At 41.7% G+C, this 21,669-nt stretch overlaps 1 protein-coding gene across 1 annotated transcript; it reads right to left on the reverse strand.

Annotated features, from left to right (window-relative positions):
• Positions 1–8,006: 8,006 nt before the first annotated feature.
• LOC308412619 (angiomotin-like 2a) lies at positions 8,007–15,495 on the reverse strand. Its single transcript, XM_080907119.1, has 11 exons — positions 15,326–15,495; positions 14,121–14,894; positions 13,499–13,667; positions 11,963–12,107; positions 11,775–11,864; positions 10,824–11,119; positions 10,560–10,735; positions 10,330–10,431; positions 10,010–10,206; positions 9,762–9,893; positions 8,007–9,352 (listed from the first exon to the last, which is right to left on the reverse strand). The coding sequence occupies exons 2-11, from the start codon at positions 14,804–14,806 to the stop codon at positions 9,267–9,269; spliced, it is 2,079 nt and encodes a 692-aa protein (XP_080763245.1). The 5' UTR covers positions 14,807–14,894; positions 15,326–15,495; the 3' UTR covers positions 8,007–9,266.
• Between the last annotated feature and the right edge of the window lie 6,174 nt (positions 15,496–21,669).

The raw sequence follows: 21,669 nt of genomic DNA on the forward strand, positions 1-21,669 counted from the left end.
CAGCGTATCCCGGCTTAACAAGTAGATGACGCTGGCATTTCTCGTCACTTAGGTAGAAAACTTGCACAGCTCCACAAATTAAAAATTAAAAAGACTAAAACCAACACTGAAACTATTAAAAAAAAAACTAAAGTAAAACTAGACATTTTCAAACAATCAAAGCTATATTAAAATCAAGAAATGATTTTTTTTTTAAAGTAATCAGAAAATAGAAAACTATACTATAATAACTGGTATTTAAAAAGTAATCAGAAAATAGAAAACTATAATAACTGGTATGGTGGCCTTTAACACAGTTGTTACACAGCATTTCTAATATGGGTATTAAAACACTGGATATTTCCAGTGTAAAAGCACATGTGGAAAACAGTCTGGTCCTGTGTGCTACTGTTACATGCCCCAGGAGGATAGCTTTTTCTTTGTGAAATAATGCCTTCTCTGTCCTGATTGGGTGCTGCTGCTTGAATCAAGTCAATCAGCAATCGGCAGATCCCTATATAACGTTTGTGAAGCTGTGTTTCTGGGCCTTCTGGCCATTTTCACTGCCATACATGTGCAGGCTCACATGCCTTTGATTTGTATTTTTAGCCTTATGTGACTTTGTTCAGACTGCCTGTAGGGGAGAATTGCTTTTGTAACGTAATCCCTTGTTTTCTACTGTTTATGTGCTGGTTAGGTTGGCTATCTTTGTATATTTTGTTTTCTTTGGCATTGGGCAAGTTCCTTTTATTTTCTGTTAGGGATGTTTTGTTTGTTATGTTGGCGTTAGCTCTCCCTTGAGTTAAATGTCAGTCTGAACCAAAGTTTTAAACTAGCAGAAAATAAACCTTTAAAAATGCCATCTTGACTCCTCTTTCACTATTTTAACTTTATGTTATTCCCTCCTATCTCTTCGGCTAGCCAGGGGATGTAAAAGACACATTAAGCTGTTTCTGAATAAATCATTAGCTCAGTATTTTTAGTTCATTGTTTCAAATATCCTGATTTGTTGTTGGTCTTACTACTGTTTTTACTATTGGACTTTTTCCTTTTTTTTCAGCTGGGTCAATGTCGCAGTCAAATTTTTCTTCTCCCACTAGATCTCCTTTTGCTTCATGTCTTCCTCCTCCTTCTCCTGCTCCTCCTCGTCCACAGTCACTCTGTCCCATTAGCCAGAGCACCACCAGCGCTGCCGTTTTTCTGTCCAGGAGTTGCCGTGTGATAACAGGGGATGTGATTCTTCAAGATCACATTGTCATTGAAGGATTGATCACAGAGCTGACACTTGTAAGGCCGCTGCCGTGTGTTCAGGCGGATGTGGGATTTCGGGGGGTTGGCTGAAGCCCCGCTGGCTTTGGACTGTAGGAGAGAGCTGGAGTATCTTGAGGAAGCCCATGCAAGCACAGGAAAAATGTGCAAACCCCACACAGAAAGGCTCCAGGCAAATGTGAGGCTCAAGCCAGCATCCAGGATTATTACAGTTAACTAAAACTAGATGTGTTAACTTAAGAAGTCAGAAATTAATCATGTGTAACATTAACTGTATGCAGTTTTGTGGCCTGACTTTCCCACCTGGTAGGTGTAGTCGCATTAAGGACATCACTGCTTTAAGACGAAGAGCGCTCCATGGGTGACCTTATCCCTTTAACTTTACATTTACTGAACAGCTGGAGGCGTTTTCATTCACAATAAACTTCCCCCTCATCTTTATACATGCTAATCTTAAAAGAAAATATTGAAGCCAACTGGGAAGCGCATTAAACCTGCATTCTATCTCAAGGCCACCAGATGGCGATACTTGAGGCCGCAAAAAGACTTCTGATGCTTTTGAGTATTTGCAGACGTGTGACCGCTAATCATGTTACACACAAATGAATAAGGCACTCAACACACAGACCTGCAGACTGGTCAGTGTCCCCATGCTAACTGTTTCTAAGGAAAAAGGTGCATTTCCCAACTGGTAGTACACCTCTGTGTGATTGCTTTGTAACTAGCATAGTTTGTATGAAACCGACTGACTTTTCTACAAATACTGGCCAGCTGTCTTTGAGCTGCAGTGAATCAGTCAAAAGTGTGACACAAATCAGTAATGAGATGGTTAGCCTTTAAAGAAGTTGCTCCTTTCGAAACATGTCAGCTGCAGCTCTGAGGCACAACTTTTACTATGAGGGTGAACCGTCTCTATTTCTGGTTTATGTCATACTTTCTCAATTTTACTACTGCTGGTTGAGTACTTGCAGACGAACGTGAGAAACTACAGCCTATCTACTAGCAGCTAAAGCAGTCACTAAGTTCTTAGTGTAGCAGCTTCTTTGCAACCATTTTCACCCAGTGACAGCTAATAACCTCCAGGTACCACTGGCAATCATTTGGGGAACACACACTTTTCCAGTCTCCTCACTCTTCTCCAGAGTCGACTGGTCACACAACTGATCACAGAGCACATTTTCAGTTTCTTAAACCTCTTGCACACCTTTATAAAACCTTAATAACACCAAAACGTCAACTGGTTTTGCAGTTTTTACACCTCAGCAGTGATAAGCTGCCGTGCCTGTTGCCGTAGCAGCGAGAGCTTGTGGGCGGGGTTTTAATGGTGGGTTCGAGTGATTTGTTGTCTGGAGTACACCGGCCAGTACATGGATCAATTAATGATTTTATAGAATTGTTTTGATATATATATATATATATATATATATATATATATATATATATATATATATATATATATATATATATATATATATATATATATATAAGCAGATTTTTACAGTCATTGGTCTCAATGAGCACTCACTGGACACTTCATTTGGTACACCTTGCTAATAGTCATGGCATAGATTCAACAAGGTGGTGGAAATCACCTCAGAGATTTTGGTACATATTAACATGATAGCATCACGCAGTTGATGCAGATTTTTTGGCCATGTCTACATGCATAAATCCACTGAGCTGCTGCCATGTGTTGGGCTGATTAGTTTATTATTATTATAGATTATTTTGATTAATGAGCAGGTGAACTTCTATACTTCTAAACCTAGTAAGGTGCGTGTAAAGCGAGTGAGTGTATGAAGCAGATAGTACTACCACAGTTAATGGTATTACCTTAAAAGGAAAATAACAAATATAGGTTCTGTGACAAACAGAATAAAATATGCACCTTATTTGTAATTAAAATAAAAGCACGCACTTTCCGCAGACGGCAGAGCTCACAGAATGGCTCTAATTTAGATTGGCAATGATTATTTTTGAGTCTGAAAAAAAAGAGTTCAGTCCTTTAGAAAAAAAATATGCAGTAGATTTGCAGGTTTGTAAAAACACCATTAGGTGGTGCTGTTCAGCTTTTGCCTCTACCTCAACACACTGTAAAACTAGGATGTCACGGCCACTGCAGAGTAGGTGTGATATCATGACATAACTGAAGCTTTACATTTCAAAAGACTAATGCAAGAATTACCACAAACCAGAGGGCAACTCCTTATCCAACAATGAGTGGCTGCATTGCTGTTTAAGCTGCTCTTTGAACTTTAGAAGTTCCTATGTGCCTCAAAGGACATCTTGGATGGACAGAAGAAGAGAAACCACTGGCCAGTTTGTGTGCAACCATCACTGTGCATTTTCTGTGTTAAGACATCCTGTTCTCCATGTAAAGAAACAGATAATTTACAATAGATGGCACAAATCAGCATATAAATAATCCTCAGAAATCTGTATTTTATTTGCCTTTTTATTGCCCAAAGAAATATTTGATTATGTATAAATATCCTATTCAGACACTTGAAATTCCATAGTTGGGGTCTACATTAAGCTGAGGGACTTTTTCAACTGCAGAAAGATCCTTTCTAGTCACCAGCTTTAGTAAATAAGCTGACCTCCTGACCAAGTGATTATCTAAATTATAGCAGCTAATGGTGATTAGTCCACCACATGGACATGTGGCTGAAATACAGACGCAGGGTCACTTAAGTGGCCCCTGAACAAACAGGAAAGACACTCACAACTGCCGATTTGTGCAGCAGGTGGTTGCTCTCCTGTGTCCCCTGTAGACATGACATGTAGACATGACACAAGTATTCCCAATATCCAAACATTTTTAAGGCATGAGAGAGTAAAAAAAAGATATAATGGGGATTGGTGGATTTATTCTCCCACTGGGTGTAAGGCCCCCAGCTTCCTGGGTAATTGAAAAATGATTTCACGTGTCAGCTAATGAGTGCAGCATATCTATGCCCCGAGGAGGCCAGTCAATCAATCTCTCATCAGGCTGCCTCAACAGTAATTTGTGTTTGTTGGTGTGTTTGCACATGCCTTTGATGTGCGTATAGGAGATGTTGTTTTTGTGTTGTGTATTAATGTGTTAGATTAGAGCCATTAATTATGAATCAAGGACAGTCTGGTTTCCTCCTCTTCCCTGACTCATTTTGATATCCATTTTCAGCTGCAGGATATTTGCTGAGTGTGTTGAAACTTCAAAAGCCAGCTCTTGCTTGGAATGTGCCATTAAACTGTAAACATCAGGACAGGGCAATAAACCTACCAGCGTGCACGCACACACCTCCACAGTTTTCACAACTACAGACCCACTCTTTTCATGCCGACTGAGGTTCAATGTGAAGTTTCCATGTGACCGTGCCAAAGAAAAGAGGCAATAATGATCCAAAAAGTGTAGAAAATGTAATTTTCTTGGGTGTTTGAGCACAAAGGAATTTCACCCTTGACTCTCATTTACATTCTGTCCTCCTCCATCATACCAGTTCTGGGAAAAACAGAGCAAGCCGCGGTCGAAACATGTCAGCTGCCTTTCACATTTACGGAGGAATGTTGGCCGCGCTTCACAATGTTGTCAGTCAGTACGCCAGATAAGAGCTCTCAGTTCATAAATAAGATTGATGGCACCGCATACCACCAGTTCCTGCTCTGTGTTTTCCCATACAAGCATCTCTGTCAAAAGCATCTGTGCTATCTCACCAGCTCATATCCTCTCTGTCCAAGTCCAGGCTTGCTTAGGTGTTTTTACATGTTCCTCATCCACTCATTAAACCCACTACTGCAGGATATGCCCTGACTTCAGCTGCTCAGCTGCGTTCGAGTTTAATACTAGTTTGTTTGGGGGTATTGGTTAGGATATAGTTATATTGTATTTTAGCTACACATATTTGACATGCACTCTTAAATTCCAAAGTCTTACATTTCCTCATAGTTCATGGGTCTTAAAAAACTTAAACAACTGAAAATAAATAGTTCCACAGATTGTACTTTAGTCTTTCTGTTAAAAATCTTTAGGTGTAAAGTTGAAAGAATGTCTGGTTATTCCCTCAGTTTTTCTTTTATAAGCTTGTAAACCTTTTAAGATTGAGTATTCTTAAAAAGTAACCTGTGCACCGTCAAGCTCTCCGTTAAGGATACAGTTGCATTTTTAAGCCAAGTCAGGCCTGTTTGTCTTAAAGGAAAACATCATCTCATGTTGGAAACTATCTTGGCTATTGCACTTTGATTTTTTTTAAGCTGATCTGGAGGAATTAATTTCTAAAAATAAGCCATCCAAGGACTACAAACAAAAAACATCTTCTTGTAATGTATCATGGCTTTGTTTAACCCAAACCAATACCGTCCAGCCTTTTTGAATGCTTCCGCAATCCACAATGGCGCTGCTTTATTTTATAAATACAATACTATACAAAAGATTAGTAAGAGAGTACACATTTTAAAGCCATGCAATAGTGGTGTGTAAACACAATGGGAATAAAGAGAGGTGAGCGGAGAAGAAACACACAGTGTATCATGGGAAGTTCCCAGTAGGATAACTAAAGGATGTTTCAGGGTTTTCTCATCCAACAATAACTGTAACAAAGGAAAGCTTTAAGTAAAGACAGTGTCTGTCTTCTGAATCTAAAGTGGGCGCTGCTTCCACAGGAAAACAGCCTGATAGCTAAAGACTCTGCCTCCCATTCTACTTTTGGAAAACTGAGCAACCACAAGCCCGAATGATCTGATCCCACAGCTTCTCACACCCAACACATCCTTTTGTTTTCTTTTCTCTGTGAAGGGTTCGTGGTGCAAATGTAAATAAAGTTGCAGTCACTATTGAGCAAGTGAAACTTTATCAAATAAAAATTGTAATTAATTTTATGTGTAACTTCCTAATTCAGTTACCTTTTTTCCCCACATATTTGATATTTACAGGATGTGTTGTGGAATTGCACTTTTGTGAAACATCTTATAAAACAGATAGTAATTTTGGATTATTCAAAGGTTGCATTAAAGTCAGTGTGGTACAGATTAATGGGGGCTCCAGTGACGAATGTTGCTGGACTGAAACGGAGCAGGCTGTGGTGTTCATGGTCAATTTACAGAGTATATCTAAAGAATCGGACGGTTTGCTTAGGCTGCTGCCCCCGCGACCCGGCCTCGGATAAAGCGGATGAAGATGGATGGATGGATGGATGGATGGATGGATGGATGGATGGACGGACGGTTTCAAAAGGCTATGTTTTTTTAAAGTAATGGACACAAAAATTTTAAAATACATTGCCAAATATAAAGCTTTACATACAAAATGAACAATGTTCACATGTGCTCAGTGTGCTGTCTGGAAGCATAGCATGTGTCAATGTGAAACTTTTTGATATCAATGTGTTTAAGGTTTATGATGCTGATTAGATCAACTCATCAACCAACCCTTATAAAGCTTGTGTAAAGGTAGAATACCTTTACACAAGCTTTATAAGGGTTGCCATGACTGCCATTCGAGACCAAAGTGGGATAATGTGGAACTGTGAGGTGTTTAAGATATGATGGGCACTGGCAATTTAAGAGTTTAAGAATACTATTAGTGAAGTAAACTGCAAAACTACATGATTTTGGGGGGTTTAACTATCCTTCAACTTTAAATGGGCAACTTGTGGACTTGTTTTTCAAAGCTGGCAGCAAAGTTGCTCCAACCCTCTCTGTGAACTCAAAACAGTCCTTTAAGGCTATCTAATGTTTCTTATTGTAATCTCACACTGACTCAGGGATGCTGAGATCAGGGCTCTGTGTGGGTCATGCCATTTGTTACACGATTCCTTGCTCTTCTCATCTCTGAAGATAGCGCTGGCTTTGGCTGTGTGCATCAAGCTGCAGAATGAATTCAGGACCAAAGAGATGCTTCTGTCATTGTATTTCCCGATGAAGGCAGATATAAAAGAAAGAACCTTGAGCTCTCATGTGCACGAAACCTTTGAACAGTATTCTGTATGTGAAAGCGAAGTAGGAACCACTCAGGATCACCAGGTGAATAAAGCAGGCATCTACTAGAACTGTGGTGATGTGTTTTAGTTTTAACAAACCAAACCATGCAGGGTGACCGCTGAAACATATGAAAGGACACTGATGACACCATAACATTCATTGTCCTTGTCGCTGTCACTCTCATTGTTCTGGCGCACTGTGAAAACCCAATGTCTGAGCTCCCGCCGCCCCAAACTGGTACAAGTCGATACTTGTGGCTCGTTTGCGCGGGTCTGTGTGTGTTCACATATGTGCGTGACCTATTTGGAAATAGACACCATATAACAGACCTCTCCTTTCTCTCATCTTCATGTCCAGTGGCCTGTCCTGAAATAGCTCATAAACACTTCTGGGCGTGAGGTATAGCTGAGGCATTGAAAGCGTGCAGGAATGTGATGCACGTTAGCAAAGGTGCACAAGAATTTTCAAATGACATTAGCAGCTAATCTGGGAGAAACCTGCCTTTGTCATGTATAAGGTTACGCGTCCTAATGAGAATGTAATCTATGCCAAGCATGCTCTCCGTGGCAAGAGGAGAACAAGAGAGCTGGCCACCCGAGAAAGTTGAACCCAAAAGAATGCAGCTCTGGTATTCATTAATGAAGAGCACTCTTCTCTGCAATGGAACGACGGTGCAGGAATGAGGAGATGGCGTAACAACGGAGAGGAGACTCATCAGAAAACAGAAAAGCGCTAACGGAGCTACCTCGGTATTTATCGTTCAGCCAATAAATGAAATGATAAACAAGTCAGACAGCTGGTAAATTATATTAGAATATTTTATTGCTTTATGAAATGTTGCATCAATTCAACTGTATTAAACCTTCATATTGTTTCGAGTTCACAGAAATGTCTGTTTGAAGTCAACACTCGGTTGGTTGTGTACAGCTTGACAAGACCGTGATTGTCGGCACATAACTTACAACAAACATACATACATAAAACTCTTTGGCGTCCCGCTCAAAGCACTATCGTATCTAAAATAACAAACATCTGTAGAAAATATATAATAACAATAATAATAATAATAATTAACCTGTTTGTTAGTTCAAAGCTCACAGTAAACAAAAAGAAAAACAACAACACAGCATTTTCAACTTTTGCCCCTAAATGGCGACCAAACCAGCTGGATCACCACATCAGGGCAAACACTCTCAAACTGTAACCACACATGCAAACATACTATGAGAAAAAAAAAAAGATAAAGAGCATGAGAAACAAAGAGAAGATGAAACACCGTGATGCTGCATCCTCCCAAAATTGCAAGCTTGCAACACCAGGTCTGTGTCAGTATATGCATTTATATATTATACAGCTCCCTGTTCATGCACCTCTGAAGCTCTGTAGAACCAGCTACCCGAGACTCAAGACGTGCGAAGAGCAGGAGCGCTAAAATCAGCAGTGTTATCAGCTTAAATTAATTAATAACGGGGAGTCTTACGTAAAGATAATATCTATCTGATCGGAATTAAATTCACTTTTTTTTGTTCATTTGTTTTAAACTTCAAGAGAAGGGGTGGATCATAAAGATAACCTCTTACTAAATGTTTATCTAGAAGAGCTTGAGGCTTAAGTTAATATTTGGGGAATGTGGAAACCAGATAAGATAAATATGTAGCTTTTTAATTCATTGGTTTGGGAAGAGAAATAATAGGGATTATACAGGGTGGGAAAGCAGCATTTATATTTATATATATTTATTTATAAATATTTTGGCATACACTCTCTGAGAACACGTTGCCATGTTAGAATCCAAAATACTGTCCAAGTACCTCAGAAGATTCATCTTTTCTCACTCCACCAGGCAGACTGCCTGCAGCTGTCCAGCCGAGTGAGAGAAAGTGAGTCGGAGCACAGCTCTGTCTCTAAAATGTGAAAACAGTCCTTTTTTTTCCCTCCTTTCTTTTGGTAACATTCCTGCCTCCAGTATTTAGTTCCAGTCTTGCACCTCTTCACAGATACTCAGAAATAGCTTCTTTTTTCTTTTCCGCATCCCCATTCAAAATCTCCCTCTCAGTTCTTTAAATGAAGATTTCCACTGCCTCCGAATCCAGCTCATCCAGGCCCCTGAAGGGGTTTAATAGCAACTTCTTAGGCGCTGCCTTGACTGGAGAAAAAGAAAACAAACAAAGAAGACATGGATAATTATTTAAGTGTTTTAAGGCTAAGACCAGCAGAAAGAAAAGTCCTTGATGCATTTCAGTTAGCTGTGGCTAAAGGTTAACAGACGTTTTCCACAGTCAAACAGGCCACTCTACTGAGCGTGCTCAGTCAACAAAACTACATTATTTCCTAACTGTGCACATTCCACAGGGCCCACATTATGAACCATGGCCTACACACATGGTATCTGACTGGTTGGTTATTCCACAGCATGGTTAATCAATATGCACTTCATGAAGTCGAGGCCAAAAATGCCTTTTATGTGTACAGCTGTACTGGGGTATAACTTTGTGCAGGATTGCTGCTTTTTTTGGGCTTACTGACCCATCGTTCATACATGATAAGGTGCTTACCACTGTTGAGCTTAGTTGTACTGGCTGCCTCTTTGGTTTTGGTTCCCTCCGCCTGCCTTTCTAGCGTCCCAGGTTCAGACTGAGGAGAGAGCTGACGACTGGGCAAAGTCTGATCATCTGAAAGACTCTTACCTACGAGAAAGCGTCACAGAAGATGTCAGCATGTGCACCTTTTTATTTCAAACCTTTCAGCGGTAGACAAAAATGTATGTCTTTGGATCAAAAAATGGCAAATTTGTGCTCCTCACCTCGTGTCTTAGTGTTGCTCTTTGTGGGGCTGATGGAGGGAGTGGAGGAGGCAGATCGGAGGGTTGCCCCCGCTGCATTCAGGAGGTTTTCAGGTGGACTTTGCTCGTCCTTTCGACCCTGGTCCTGGTGCAGCCGCTGGTTGAGGATTTTGATCACGGCATCTTTTTCCAAAATCTGAGCATAAAGGGCACGGATCCTGATGCAGAGCAGAAAAAACATGTCAGAAAGCTGGTAACCAAACAGTGGATGAAAAAAAAGAGGCAAATCCTGAAGGCTTGTTTGAAATCAAAAAGGGGGTTGATAAATAGTAGGTATGCACCTGTTCTCCATCTCCTGGTTCCTGTGGTCGGCGACTGGCAGGTCCTCGTTGAAGCTGTTGTTGGAGGAGTGGCAGGGCGAGTGGTTAATGATTGTGGTGTCCCTGGAACAGAAAAAGAACATTTCCTGGGTTTAATTCAAGCTTGAATGAGCTAAACTGAGCATTTGTACACATGAATTCCCAGCATTCATCAGAAGGAGAATGAGACACCAAGCTACATCCGTCTTTACCTCTGGGCAGCGGCAGTGGCAGCCACCTCCATGGCAAACTGCCTCATGGTGCTCTCTTCCAGATACTTCTGCTCCCAGCGCACCACGTCGGCTTCAAGGGCAAGGATTCGCTCCTCACGCTCCCGCAGGCGCTCTTGGAGTGAGTTCATGGTCATTCCAGGGGGCTGTGACTGCCTCTGTGATAAAGAGATAAAGTATTTGAGATAGATCCTAAAAAACAAACAAAAAACTGCCGTCATATATGACCAAGAACAAAGGCTCTACCTGTTGTGCCCTCAGACTCCTCAGCTCCTGCTCTAGTCGTGTCCTCAGCCTCATCTCCAGGCTCTCCCTCTTCTCACAGGTGGACTGGAGCTGAGCCAGCGCGCTCTGAAGCCTCTCCACCTTTTCTACATACGCCCTCTTCCTCCTCAGCTCCTCCTCGAGCTGGCGACCTCGTCCTCGAGCCGCCTCCAGGGCCTCCTCGAGTCGTTTGGCCCTGAGGTTCTGCTCCTCAGCTGCGGCTCGCAGCCGCTGCAGCTCCCTCTCCATGCGCTCCCGCTCGACATTCTGCTCCTCATCTGAATCAAAAGAAAAAGTAAACACGGTCAGATGAAGAGCATTACAGGATTAGAGTCAAAGTGTGTTGGACAGAATGGAAGTGAAAGTTTTTTTTCCAAACTTTTCTCAAGTCTTTTCTGAAAAAGTACGGAAAGCTAATCCGCAATTATCCCTCCTAAAACCGAATAAGTATCCGAGTTTTTACATGGTGGCCAGTGTTCTTCATTTAGTGAAGCACTCCCGGAATGCTGAGAGCAGGAAGGGGGAGAAATCTGCCCTATCCCTTTGACCCACATAGCACAGAGAATTCCTCATCAAGGCCATGCAAACACCACAACCCCGCTTGAAAATCAAACTCACACACAGGTGGTGGTGAAGGAGGTGGTGGTGGTGGTGGGCGGACTTCATTTCTACCACTTGCACTGCTGCTCTGTGATTTAGAAGGGCTTCATTTCCTTTTGCAAGGAGGTGCATGGATTGAATTCCCTATTATGAAGCCTTCTTACCAAATAAGCTGAAGTTATGTAAGTGAAATTCCTGCATGAAACGATGCCCTTAGCAACAGAAGGGGGCCCATGGTACGCTACAATCCAGTCCAATCAAGCATGCCAATTCTAGAGGATGAAAAGGAGGAGGAGTGGAGAGGAAACTAGCCCAACGAAACGACATACTTACTTTGTTCAAGCAGCTTTGCCATGATGTTCTGGTTATGGTCGGCTGCCTTGACTTCTTTTGCAACATGGGTCCTAGCATTTTCCAGGTTTTCTGTGATGCAGCAAAGTGTAATCAATTAGAGTAATTTAAAAAAAACCTTGGACCTGCTGAAGCTGGTGTCACTGAATACTGCAGTTTGGTGTCAGTACCTCTAAGGTCTCTGTTGAAATCCTGCAGCCTCCTGGCTTCAGCCACAAGCCTCCTCCTCAGTGTCTGTTCCAAGTTCTCTCTCTTATTGCTGGCCTCCCTCAGTGTCTCATAGGCCTCTGAAATACGCTGGATCTCCTGCTCCAACTGCAATGGAAGGGCGAGGGGGAGGGGGAAGATATAGGAGGGTTGGAAAAGAGGAAGAAAGGAGAAGAGAAGGAATTTTGGGTTAACCTACTTGAAATGCTGAAGAGGAGCTGGAATGTTGATTCATGCTGTTATAGCACACAGATACATATATGGGTTCACATGAATGTATGTGAATAAAGCACACTCTGTGTGTGTGTGAACATGTGTGTGGTGTAATACTGAGAAGGAATTTAAGCCCGCACCACTCCCTTTGCGACTGATTTATATCTACATTCCTGAGGGCTGATAGCTTCAGTTCCAGGTGTGTGAGCACACAGGAGCATGCGCACACACACACACACACACACACACACACACACACACACACACACACAAAGGCTCTCTCTCTCACACACACATATACAGAACTGGGAAGGCTGCCAGCGGAGGGAAGGTGTGCATGCCTGTGCCTGGCTTGCGGAAAACGGCAAAGAGACACCCACCATTACGGCAGTCACACAGGCATGTTTACCCAGGGCTGCGGCCTGACGGAGAAAACTTTCCAACCCTGGCAATTATCATTCTTTAAGGTTGAGACAAGGCAAGGGCCATGTGACATAACTCCAGCAGAGAGCAAAAGGGATTTTTTTAAAGCATAAATTGGCTGAGATATCAAATGTCACCGAAATGGTTTCTAGCACGTTGAACGAGTAAATATCTCGTTTTAGGAGCCGGTTTGGTCTGACACTCAGTCACAAAAAGCAAAAACATGGCTGTAAACGTAGCACTGTTTTAAAAGGGAGAACATGGAAAAAGTGGTGCTGGGTACGAAAACAAAAAAGACCTTTCACTTTTTAAGGGCAGCCCGCCACTTGACTGCTGTAGACCCCCACCCAAGCACTCATTAAAAGTGTGGGGGTCGAAACCCAACTGGCTGCTGTGTGACAAGCCCCAGATTAGACTGAAAATCTATGGTCTCCGCACGCGCACACACATACACGCACACTTTTTGACCTCCACTAGGTTAGCTACACAATGAAAGGAGTGTGTAAACACAGTAGCAGGCTGTGACCTCTGTTTGTGTCTCTGTGGTGTGGAAGGAAGCAGCTGCTGATCTCATCTGTCTGCCCTGATGAGGGAGTGTGCCTGGGGTTGGATATCAGGGAAGCAACTGTTAACTGGGCTTGTGTTTCATAGACAGGTGGCTCAGATGGAGGGTGTTGTCTGGATGCTCTCCAAATTCCTTTGGGATTTTCATGACTTAATGGTGTGGTAATCCTTTCCTTTGAGTTGAATGTATTTAAAAATTAAAGATATTGAGAGAAACCTTTTTTTTAAGTACTTGTAAAATATTCTAGTTTATCTCAATTGTGGACCAGTGAGAGATGAAGCTTTTCTGTTCTTCTCACCTTTTGAATACGGCCGCTCTTCTCCCTGTGAGCCTCCAGTTCTTGTCTCAGCCTCTCGTTCTCCATCAGCAGCAGCTCCACCTGGTTGGGCTCCTCCAAGCCAGCAGGTGGCAGGCTGTTGAATGTGCCGTAGCAGGGGGGTTCTGCTGGCTGACCAGACTGGACATACCTAAGAGATACCCGCATACATTAGAGGACACTCTAGCTGAATCACACTTATACCGTAATAGAATATAAATATGAGAAAGAGCTTTTTTATATAGCATGACATCTAACGTATCACTGTGTATGAATTTATACACAGGCAGGCCAGCCGGCTCCAGTAAAGAACCTAAAAACCTGTATGTGGAACGTACTCAAACTATCCTAGGCAACGCAAGTATGCAAAACTCTCCTTTAGCAGCATGCCAAACATTACAAATACCTACAGGGCTGGACTTGTTCTCCGGTGCGGATTTCAAAGAGGAAATATGAATAAGTATTCAGACTGCGGTGTGACTCACACTAAAAGTATGTGTTTACGCATGTGAAACACAATGGTGCCACTGGGCGGGCTCTTGTGAGAAAATTTACACCGGAGTGCATGATGTAATGTTAAAGTTGCTTAAACTCCATCTGGTACCTGTGCTGCTGAGGCTGCACTGGCTCCTGGACCTGGTGAGGGATAAATCCTTGGCCCTGGATGGGGGCTGAGTACTCTGGGGGTGGGTTGCATTTGTCCATGTTTGGCCCCAGGCCCTGGTAGCATTGTGGGCTGTAGTAAGGAAGCTCAGGGTAGCTGTGAGAGGTCATCTTTATGGCTTCTGCTTTAGCCGCTGCGTCTTTCCTCTCCAGAGATATCTGCATGTGATGCTCGCTGAGAGACCGCACATGGCTGCACTTTAGCGCCATCAGATCAGCCTCTTCGTGGAAGACCCCTTCATGCAGAAGCTTTCCCTCATGGAGCTGCCAAGCCATGTACTGAGACTGAGCCTTGGCTTGCTCATAGGTTGGCAGCTTCTCCCCATGCAGCTGGTAGCCACTTTCTGAGTGATGGTAGTCTCCCTGGTGCTCCTGGCCCTGCGGTTCCTGCCTCGCAGAGAGCTGAGGGTAGAGAGGATCCTCCTGGGTGAGACTCTCCAAAGAAGATTGTGGGCTACTGCTCATGTCGCCCCCACTGCTGGGTCCACTGTTGCTTCCACTGCCTCCCCGCAGGGCCTGCTGCTGGATGGCTAATAAGGTACGGGTATCTGTGGGGTTTCCGTAGCGGAGCTGCTCCTGGATGAGCCGATGCAGGACTTTGCCAGACGACTCCTCGGTGGACAACATACTGCTTTGTGAACTTAGTGATTATCTCTTTGAATCAGTTGACTTTTTCCTCAGTGAAAATATTAAAAAAAAAAAAACAGCTGTGAACCTGGAACAAAGGGGCGAGAGAGTAAAGTAGGATCAGTCTGAGGTGGCAGTGAGGTCAGACGATAATAAAGCTGAGGCAGGCTTTCACAATAACAGCAACACTTTAAACACAAAGTTATTAAATGTGTTTATTTATTAGAAAACAGTGTGACAATGAGTCTATGTTACCAACAGCGACAAAGTGGAGATGTGGACATATTTTATCACTGCAGGCAAAAAGTGCATGCGCCAAAACTTCCACTCTCACGGTGGAGCAAAAGCGCACAAAACCACCACGTAAAACACTCCACAGCTCGACTTTCCTCTTTAATACATTGTAAGTAACTTTAAATTAAAACACAATTCCCAAAGATTCAACGAGAAGTTTTACTGTAGCGACTCTGGCGCTCAGGAGAAAACAGAAAGAAAGGGGGGAAAAGACGCTCTTCTTACCAGCTCACGCTCTCATCATAACCCAACGTTATCCTCGACTTCGAAGTAAAAATAGTTCCACTATTGGCATCAGCTTTTTTTTTTAAGTTAAACGTGTCTCATTTCCCCCCTTGAACGTGTTGCCGCGATCCTCTCTTGCTGTGAAATGATTGTGGAGAGAGCAAGCGGCGATAATAAGTAACCGAGGAGGGACTGAGGTCGGAATGCCAGGAATGCAAAACGCGAGGTCCCTCGGGGATCAAAAGCGTAAAAACCACACGGGAGGAGGGAGGAGGGAAGCTGCAGTGCGCTTTATTATTACCAACGAGGAAAGGAAGAGAAGTATAGGAAAGGAATGAGCATTTTTTTTCACTAAACTGTGAGTTACTTGATAAACAGCAGCAGTTATGAAGTGATAAACTCCTTCAGTGATGCAAAAGTATGCGAATCATTCACTTTAGTTCAATTAAAAACATACTGCACTGCATGTACTGCACCATTAACAGCATGCATAATTAACGCACATACTCAGAAGGCCACCTGAACGTATAGAAATCTATAATTATAATAATTTTATGTTTCTTGTAATCGTTGGTGATGCATGTGCAACTCTGCTTCTGAAAACAGCTGGGATGGTCTATTTAAAATAGTAAAAAGAAATCATTTGAATTGTTTAAATTGAGACTTGTTATTGCTTTTTATGTTAAATTTGTTGTCAAGCTGAATTTGATGCCAGTAGCACTTCAGAGTATGCATGTATGTTTGCCACTTTATTATATCACCTAATTATTTAACAGCACCTTTTAAGCATTCAGGAATTCCACAGAGCTCTAGTTTTGAAAATGAACTGTAACCACTCTGACTTGATTACATTTTTATTTTTTTCACTTCATAATATGCCAGATGTTCTCAATGGGTGTCAGACCCAGATTCCTGTCAGGCCAGGCTGTTTTATTAGGGAGCCATGTTGGAAAACATCCTCAGTGTCATTTGGCATTGTTTTGCTGAAATAAGCAAGGCCTGAAGACATCATCTGAGTGGAAGCACAAAAGCTATATGAACTTCATGAGTTACACCTTGATAGCATGTGATCGAACCCTTGCTTGCGGTGAGAGCTGCTTTAATTCTACGTGGCACAGATTCAACAAGGTGCTGGAAACATTCCTGAGATATTTTGGTCCATGTTGATGCACATTTGATGTGAATCTCGGGTTCCAATGAATCCCAAACGATTGAGATCTACTGATTGTGGAGGCCATTTGAGTACAGTGAAGTCACTGTCATGTTCAAGAAACACGTTTGCGATGATTTGAGCTTTGTGACATGGTGCACTGTGCTGCTGGAAGAGGTCATCAGTAGATGGGCACCCAGTGTGGTCTTCTGCTGCTGTAGCCCATCTACTTTAAGGTTTGCTGTGCTGTGAGTTCAGAGATGCTCTTCTACATATCTTGGTTGTAAGCTAATGATTGTTTGAATCACTGTTTTACCTGTTGGGTCAACAAGGCATTTTCACGCAGAGACGTGCTGCTCACTGGATATGTTCTCTTTTTCAGACCATTCCGTGTAAACCTTAGAGATGGTTGTGGGGGGAAATCCCAGTAAATCACTAGTTCCTGAAATACTCAGACCAGCCAACAGCCATGCCAGGCTCAAAGTTTTTATTTAAGCGAGACACCGTGGTGGTGGTGCAGTGGTTACCATTGTTGCTGCAATCACTGCACAAAGGTCCTGGGTTCTGATCCAGCCTGGGCCTTTCTGTGTGATGTTTGCATGTGGGCTTACTCTGTATACTGCACAGTTCAAAGATGTGCATAAGGTTAGGTTAACTGGCAACTATAGGTGTCTGTCTCTATGTGTTAGGTCTGTGACAGATTGGTAACCTGTCCATGATAAGCACCACTTTTCTCCCTGTGACAGCCCCAACCTTGAACCTGAGCTGGATAGTCAGAAGGAAATGGATGGCTGTTCAGTTCTAACATCTGAAACTTTGTGAGTTTTCTATGTTAAATTAAATTTTGGTTTCAAATGTGTTTATCTGCTTTTGACACGCGTCCCAACTGAAAAATAAATGTAGTGGTGGGGGGAGAAAGTGCTTCATCAATCTTAAATAAAAAATGCTCATCGAGGGGTCATTTGGAGGTTTGCTGTGTAAACACTGTGCATTTGCAAAAAAAAAAGAAAAAATAGCAGTTAATTTTTATTAATTCCTTTGCATAATTCTTGTTGGAAATTTGTAAAAGGCCTGCTGTCAAAATAAAGCTTTACCTTGAGTTTTTATTATTAACACACTGACTTTCCTACTTCTACTTTAACTTTTTACTAGACCAAAGCGTAGCTTATTGCAACTGCTTCACATGAATAATAACTAGAGCTATTTATGAAATCTTTGTGTAAAAATGAAATAGTCTAAAACATTGCACTGTGAAATACAATGAAATCTCCTAAAATTGGTCTCCTGAAAACCTTTTATCTCTGGGCTGTAGAAATCTAGGCTCCTGGTATTCACTACAGGCCACCATGGGCTGACAATTTCCTAATGTTGTAAACCTGCTCAACATTTGGCAATAAAACCCTTTCTGATTCTGATTCTGATAAAAACTCTGCTGGTGCACATGTTTTGAAGCTGTTACATGCCTTAAATGTGTGCGTGTGCCTGTGTGGTACATGTGTGGGACAGCTGTCCCCTGGAATCCCGAGTCTTTGTAGCCCCACTACTACAAACATAATGACTCGTTGTACCCAACATCGTGCAAGCAAAAGCCCGGAGGATGCCATGCAGTGGCACAGCTTTACAGTCCAAATCTGAACATTACCACTAAGACAGGCCTGAGAAAGCTGGGATAGACCTGACCACGATACAAATTTAAAATGTGTCTGTTACAGGCCTGGAGCATCCATGTTTGTTTCCTTAAAGGGATACGCTTTCCGCCTCGAGGGAGAAAGCAAATCTTTATGGCAGGCTTTATTTCTGTCAGAGCCAAAAGACAAGCCTGAGCTACTATTTATTACCTGCTAGGGCCTAACGGCTGCTATATTGAGGACTTTAGACATGACTCTGGCTTTTATTATGGGGCCTTTAAATAGCAGACATTTTAGTCATAACAGGCGATTCATATCTCCAAGCAGCAGGCGCAGAGTGCAACAGATGCTATCCTGCCTCTCTATAGTCCATATTTTCCCACCAAAATCCCCATCAAAAAGAAAAAACAATTGCAAACTGCGAGTGAATTGATGAAGAAATCTGTGCAATCATAGCACAACAGTCATGAGTAATTTACTGTCGACCAGTGTGTGGCCACTGACCTCAGGCAAATGATCTAATTAGACCTAAAAATCTATAGGTTGGATGAGTTTCTATTGATGGTCTTTGTCCTACCTCCTTAATTAAACACACACATTGCCTCATGCTGTGGACATGAGCATACATATTGGTAAAGAAGAAAAAAGAAAGAACACGCAGACATTGTGTCTCTGTGGGCGGCACTCACATGGAGCCAACTGGTCAGCAAAGTGCAACATGTTAGCATTTCCACCTTCAGATCCACACTGTGAAGCAGCATAGTCTCCACCTATTTAAAAGCCCGCTCAAGTCATTTAACACCACCTCACTACTTCCTCTGCTCCCTCCCTGTGTGTCAGCATGTGTGTGTCTGCTGGTGGACAACGCCTCTGGTCATTTTGTCCCCTATTGTAGCACACTTCCTGTGAACTTGCTGAGGAATGTGAGGCTGACCCTTTGACAATTATGGATGTTTTCAAAAAGTCATTACAGGAGATGAACATCTAAAGTGGCCTGCCACAAAAATTCCTCAGTGTCTGTCTGCCTGTAGGCGCTGAAACCCCGAACCAGACGAAACTTATATTTCATGAGTTATTCCTTGTTTGTGAAAAGAAGAGTGGCACTGAAGACTATCCGAGAACACCCAGTAAAATGAAACACAATTGTGTTGTTGCTATTTACAGTAAACTCATATTCCTCTTGTGGTTTTCGTGGAAACATGAGCACAAATGAGGCAACAGTGAGACTAGTCAAACTACCAGTTGCACAAATGAAACAGTCTGAGTCTAAATTTACTCATCTTAGGCATGTGTTAAAGAGAGTATAAAAATCTCTTTGTGAAAAGGAGAGCAGCAGGAAGGCAAACCTCTGTGGGGGAGTCCTTAAAGGTACACACCTTTATTTTTGCTGGATAATCTAATTGCTTCATGAGCTTTTCTAAAAAGAGATAAATAAAATAAATAAATTCAAAGATTTAAACAATGTTAAAGTAAAATAAACACTGAAGAAATGATGGAAAAGCAGATCTTATAACAGAACAGTATATAGTAGTGTATTTACTTATTATAGTAACAATTTGACGCTATTTAACAGACAATTCAACCTTCAATTCATTATTTATACAGTATTAAGTCACAACAATTGCCTCCATGTTTTTTATAACATAAGGTAAAGACCCTACAGTAAAGAAACTACAACAATCACACAATTTCTATGAGCAAGAACAATGGGAAGGGAAAAACCTCCCTTTTAACAGGAAAAAGCTTTTGACAGCGGCAGGCACAGGGAGAGGCAGCCATCTACCATGACAGGTTTGGGGTGAAGAGAAAGATGGGACCAAATTAAAACTATGATGGGACAGACAGAGATAGTTTAATAATGGCTAATGATTAAATACAGTAGTGGTGTATAAACACAGAGTGAAAATTGATCAGTGAAGAAGAAACATTCAGTGGATCAAGAAACAACTTAGCATTACGAATGCATTAGACATTCAGCATCACTGATGAATGAAAGCAGTCCTACATGTTTGCTTCATATGCACATATAAAGGGCACATCCTATTTAAATCTAACTCCAAGATTCCTCAGAGTGTTACTCAAGGCCAAGGTAATGCCATCTAAAGTAGATATCTGTTTAGACACAATGTTTTTAAGATTTTTAGGAACAAGTACAATAACTTCAGTTTTATCTGAATTTGGAAGCATGAACCTAAAGGTCATCTAGGTCTTTATGGCTTAATTCATTTCTGCAGTTTAGCTAATTTATTTGTATCATCTGACTTTAGGGATAAACTTGGGTATCATCTGCATAGAAATGTAAATTTATGCAATGTTTTCTAATAGTGTTGCCTAAGAGAGGCATGTGTATTGAAACTGTGAAACTCAATGAGTAAGTTTTGCGTGTGAATTTTCATTTACATAAACAAATTGGAGTCTACTAAATAGATATGGTTTAAACCAGCGGTCCTTTTTTGCGCCATAGACCGGTTTATGTTTGACAATATTTTCATGGACCAGCCTTTAAGGTTTCGTGGATAAATACAACAAAATAAAACCAGTACTGGTACCACAATAAAGAAGTTTTATTCATTACACATGGGAAAAGACCCAGGGAAACTGAGTTAACGATAAAAACGATAAAAAATAAATAAATAGATAACGATGAAAAATGATAAAAACCCTGAAAACTATACATTTCACACCCGATCCTCAACTCTCGTGGCCCAGTACCAAACGACTCACAGACCCGTACCGGTCCGTGGCTTGGGGGTTGGAGACCGCTGGTTTAAACCACTGCAATGCAGATCTTTTCAATGGTGTGATCTAATCTTTAAATTGAATATTGTGGTTACCAGTCACTAGTGCTGCACTGAGGTCTAGCAGGACAAGCACAGAGATGAGTCCACAGTCAGAGGCATTGGCAAGTTCATTCATACCTTTCAGTAATGCTGTTTCTGTGCAGCGATGAGCTCTGACTCCTGACTGAAGCTCTTGAAATAAATCATTCCTCTGCAGATGATCAGGTAACTGTATGACAACTTCTCTTTAAAGATTTTTTTAAATCAAGAGAAGGTTAGAAATAAGTCTCTAATTAACTGGCAACCGAATCAAGTCATGACTTTGTAACTACGGTCTAGTTACTGCCACCTCAAAAGCTTGTCGTGCATAGCATGTTATTAAATATAGGTTGATTATATTAGAAATTGAAACCTTAATTAATGGTAAAAATACTTTAAGTAAATACCAATAGGTATAGTGGTTAAAATTGCTGTGGGAAACACTTAAAATGTGGGTGAGGAGACAAAGACAGGTTAAAATGTTATTTGTAAAGAATTTCACAAGTTCATAGCTAGTTAAGGTCAAAGAAGCTCTGACTGTTTGTCAGCCTGGCTACAGTGCTGAAAATAACTCTGGGCTTGTTCCTGTTTGAAAGTTCAGTTTGCTTCTCAAAACACTGTCAGTTTTGAAATTGTCATGGATACAATGAGTTTGCCACTCATGTAAACTTGCATAGCTTGGATTTTCTGTTTCCTGTTTTTTATCAAGCATGTCCAAACTTCCTAAACAGCAGTAAGCACATCCTG

This window comes from Rhamphochromis sp. 'chilingali', assembly GCF_963969265.1.
Source record: "Rhamphochromis sp. 'chilingali' genome assembly, chromosome: 16".
NCBI lineage: Eukaryota > Metazoa > Chordata > Actinopteri > Cichliformes > Cichlidae > Rhamphochromis > Rhamphochromis sp. 'chilingali'.

Bases quoted from the DNA above. Each gene is read 5' to 3' on its own strand.
- LOC308412619 (XM_080907119.1), bottom strand. From the start codon at position 14,806: ATGTTGTCCACCGAGGAGTCGTCTGGCAAAGTCCTGCATCGGCTCATC. The intron at 10,736-10,823 runs GTAGAGCCTTTG...TCTTTATCACAG, and splicing joins GGAGTCTGAGGGCACAACAG to AGGCAGTCACAGCCCCCTGG. The intron at 9,894-10,009 runs GTGAGGAGCACA...GCTTTCTCGTAG, and splicing joins GAGCAACACTAAGACACGAG to GTAAGAGTCTTTCAGATGAT.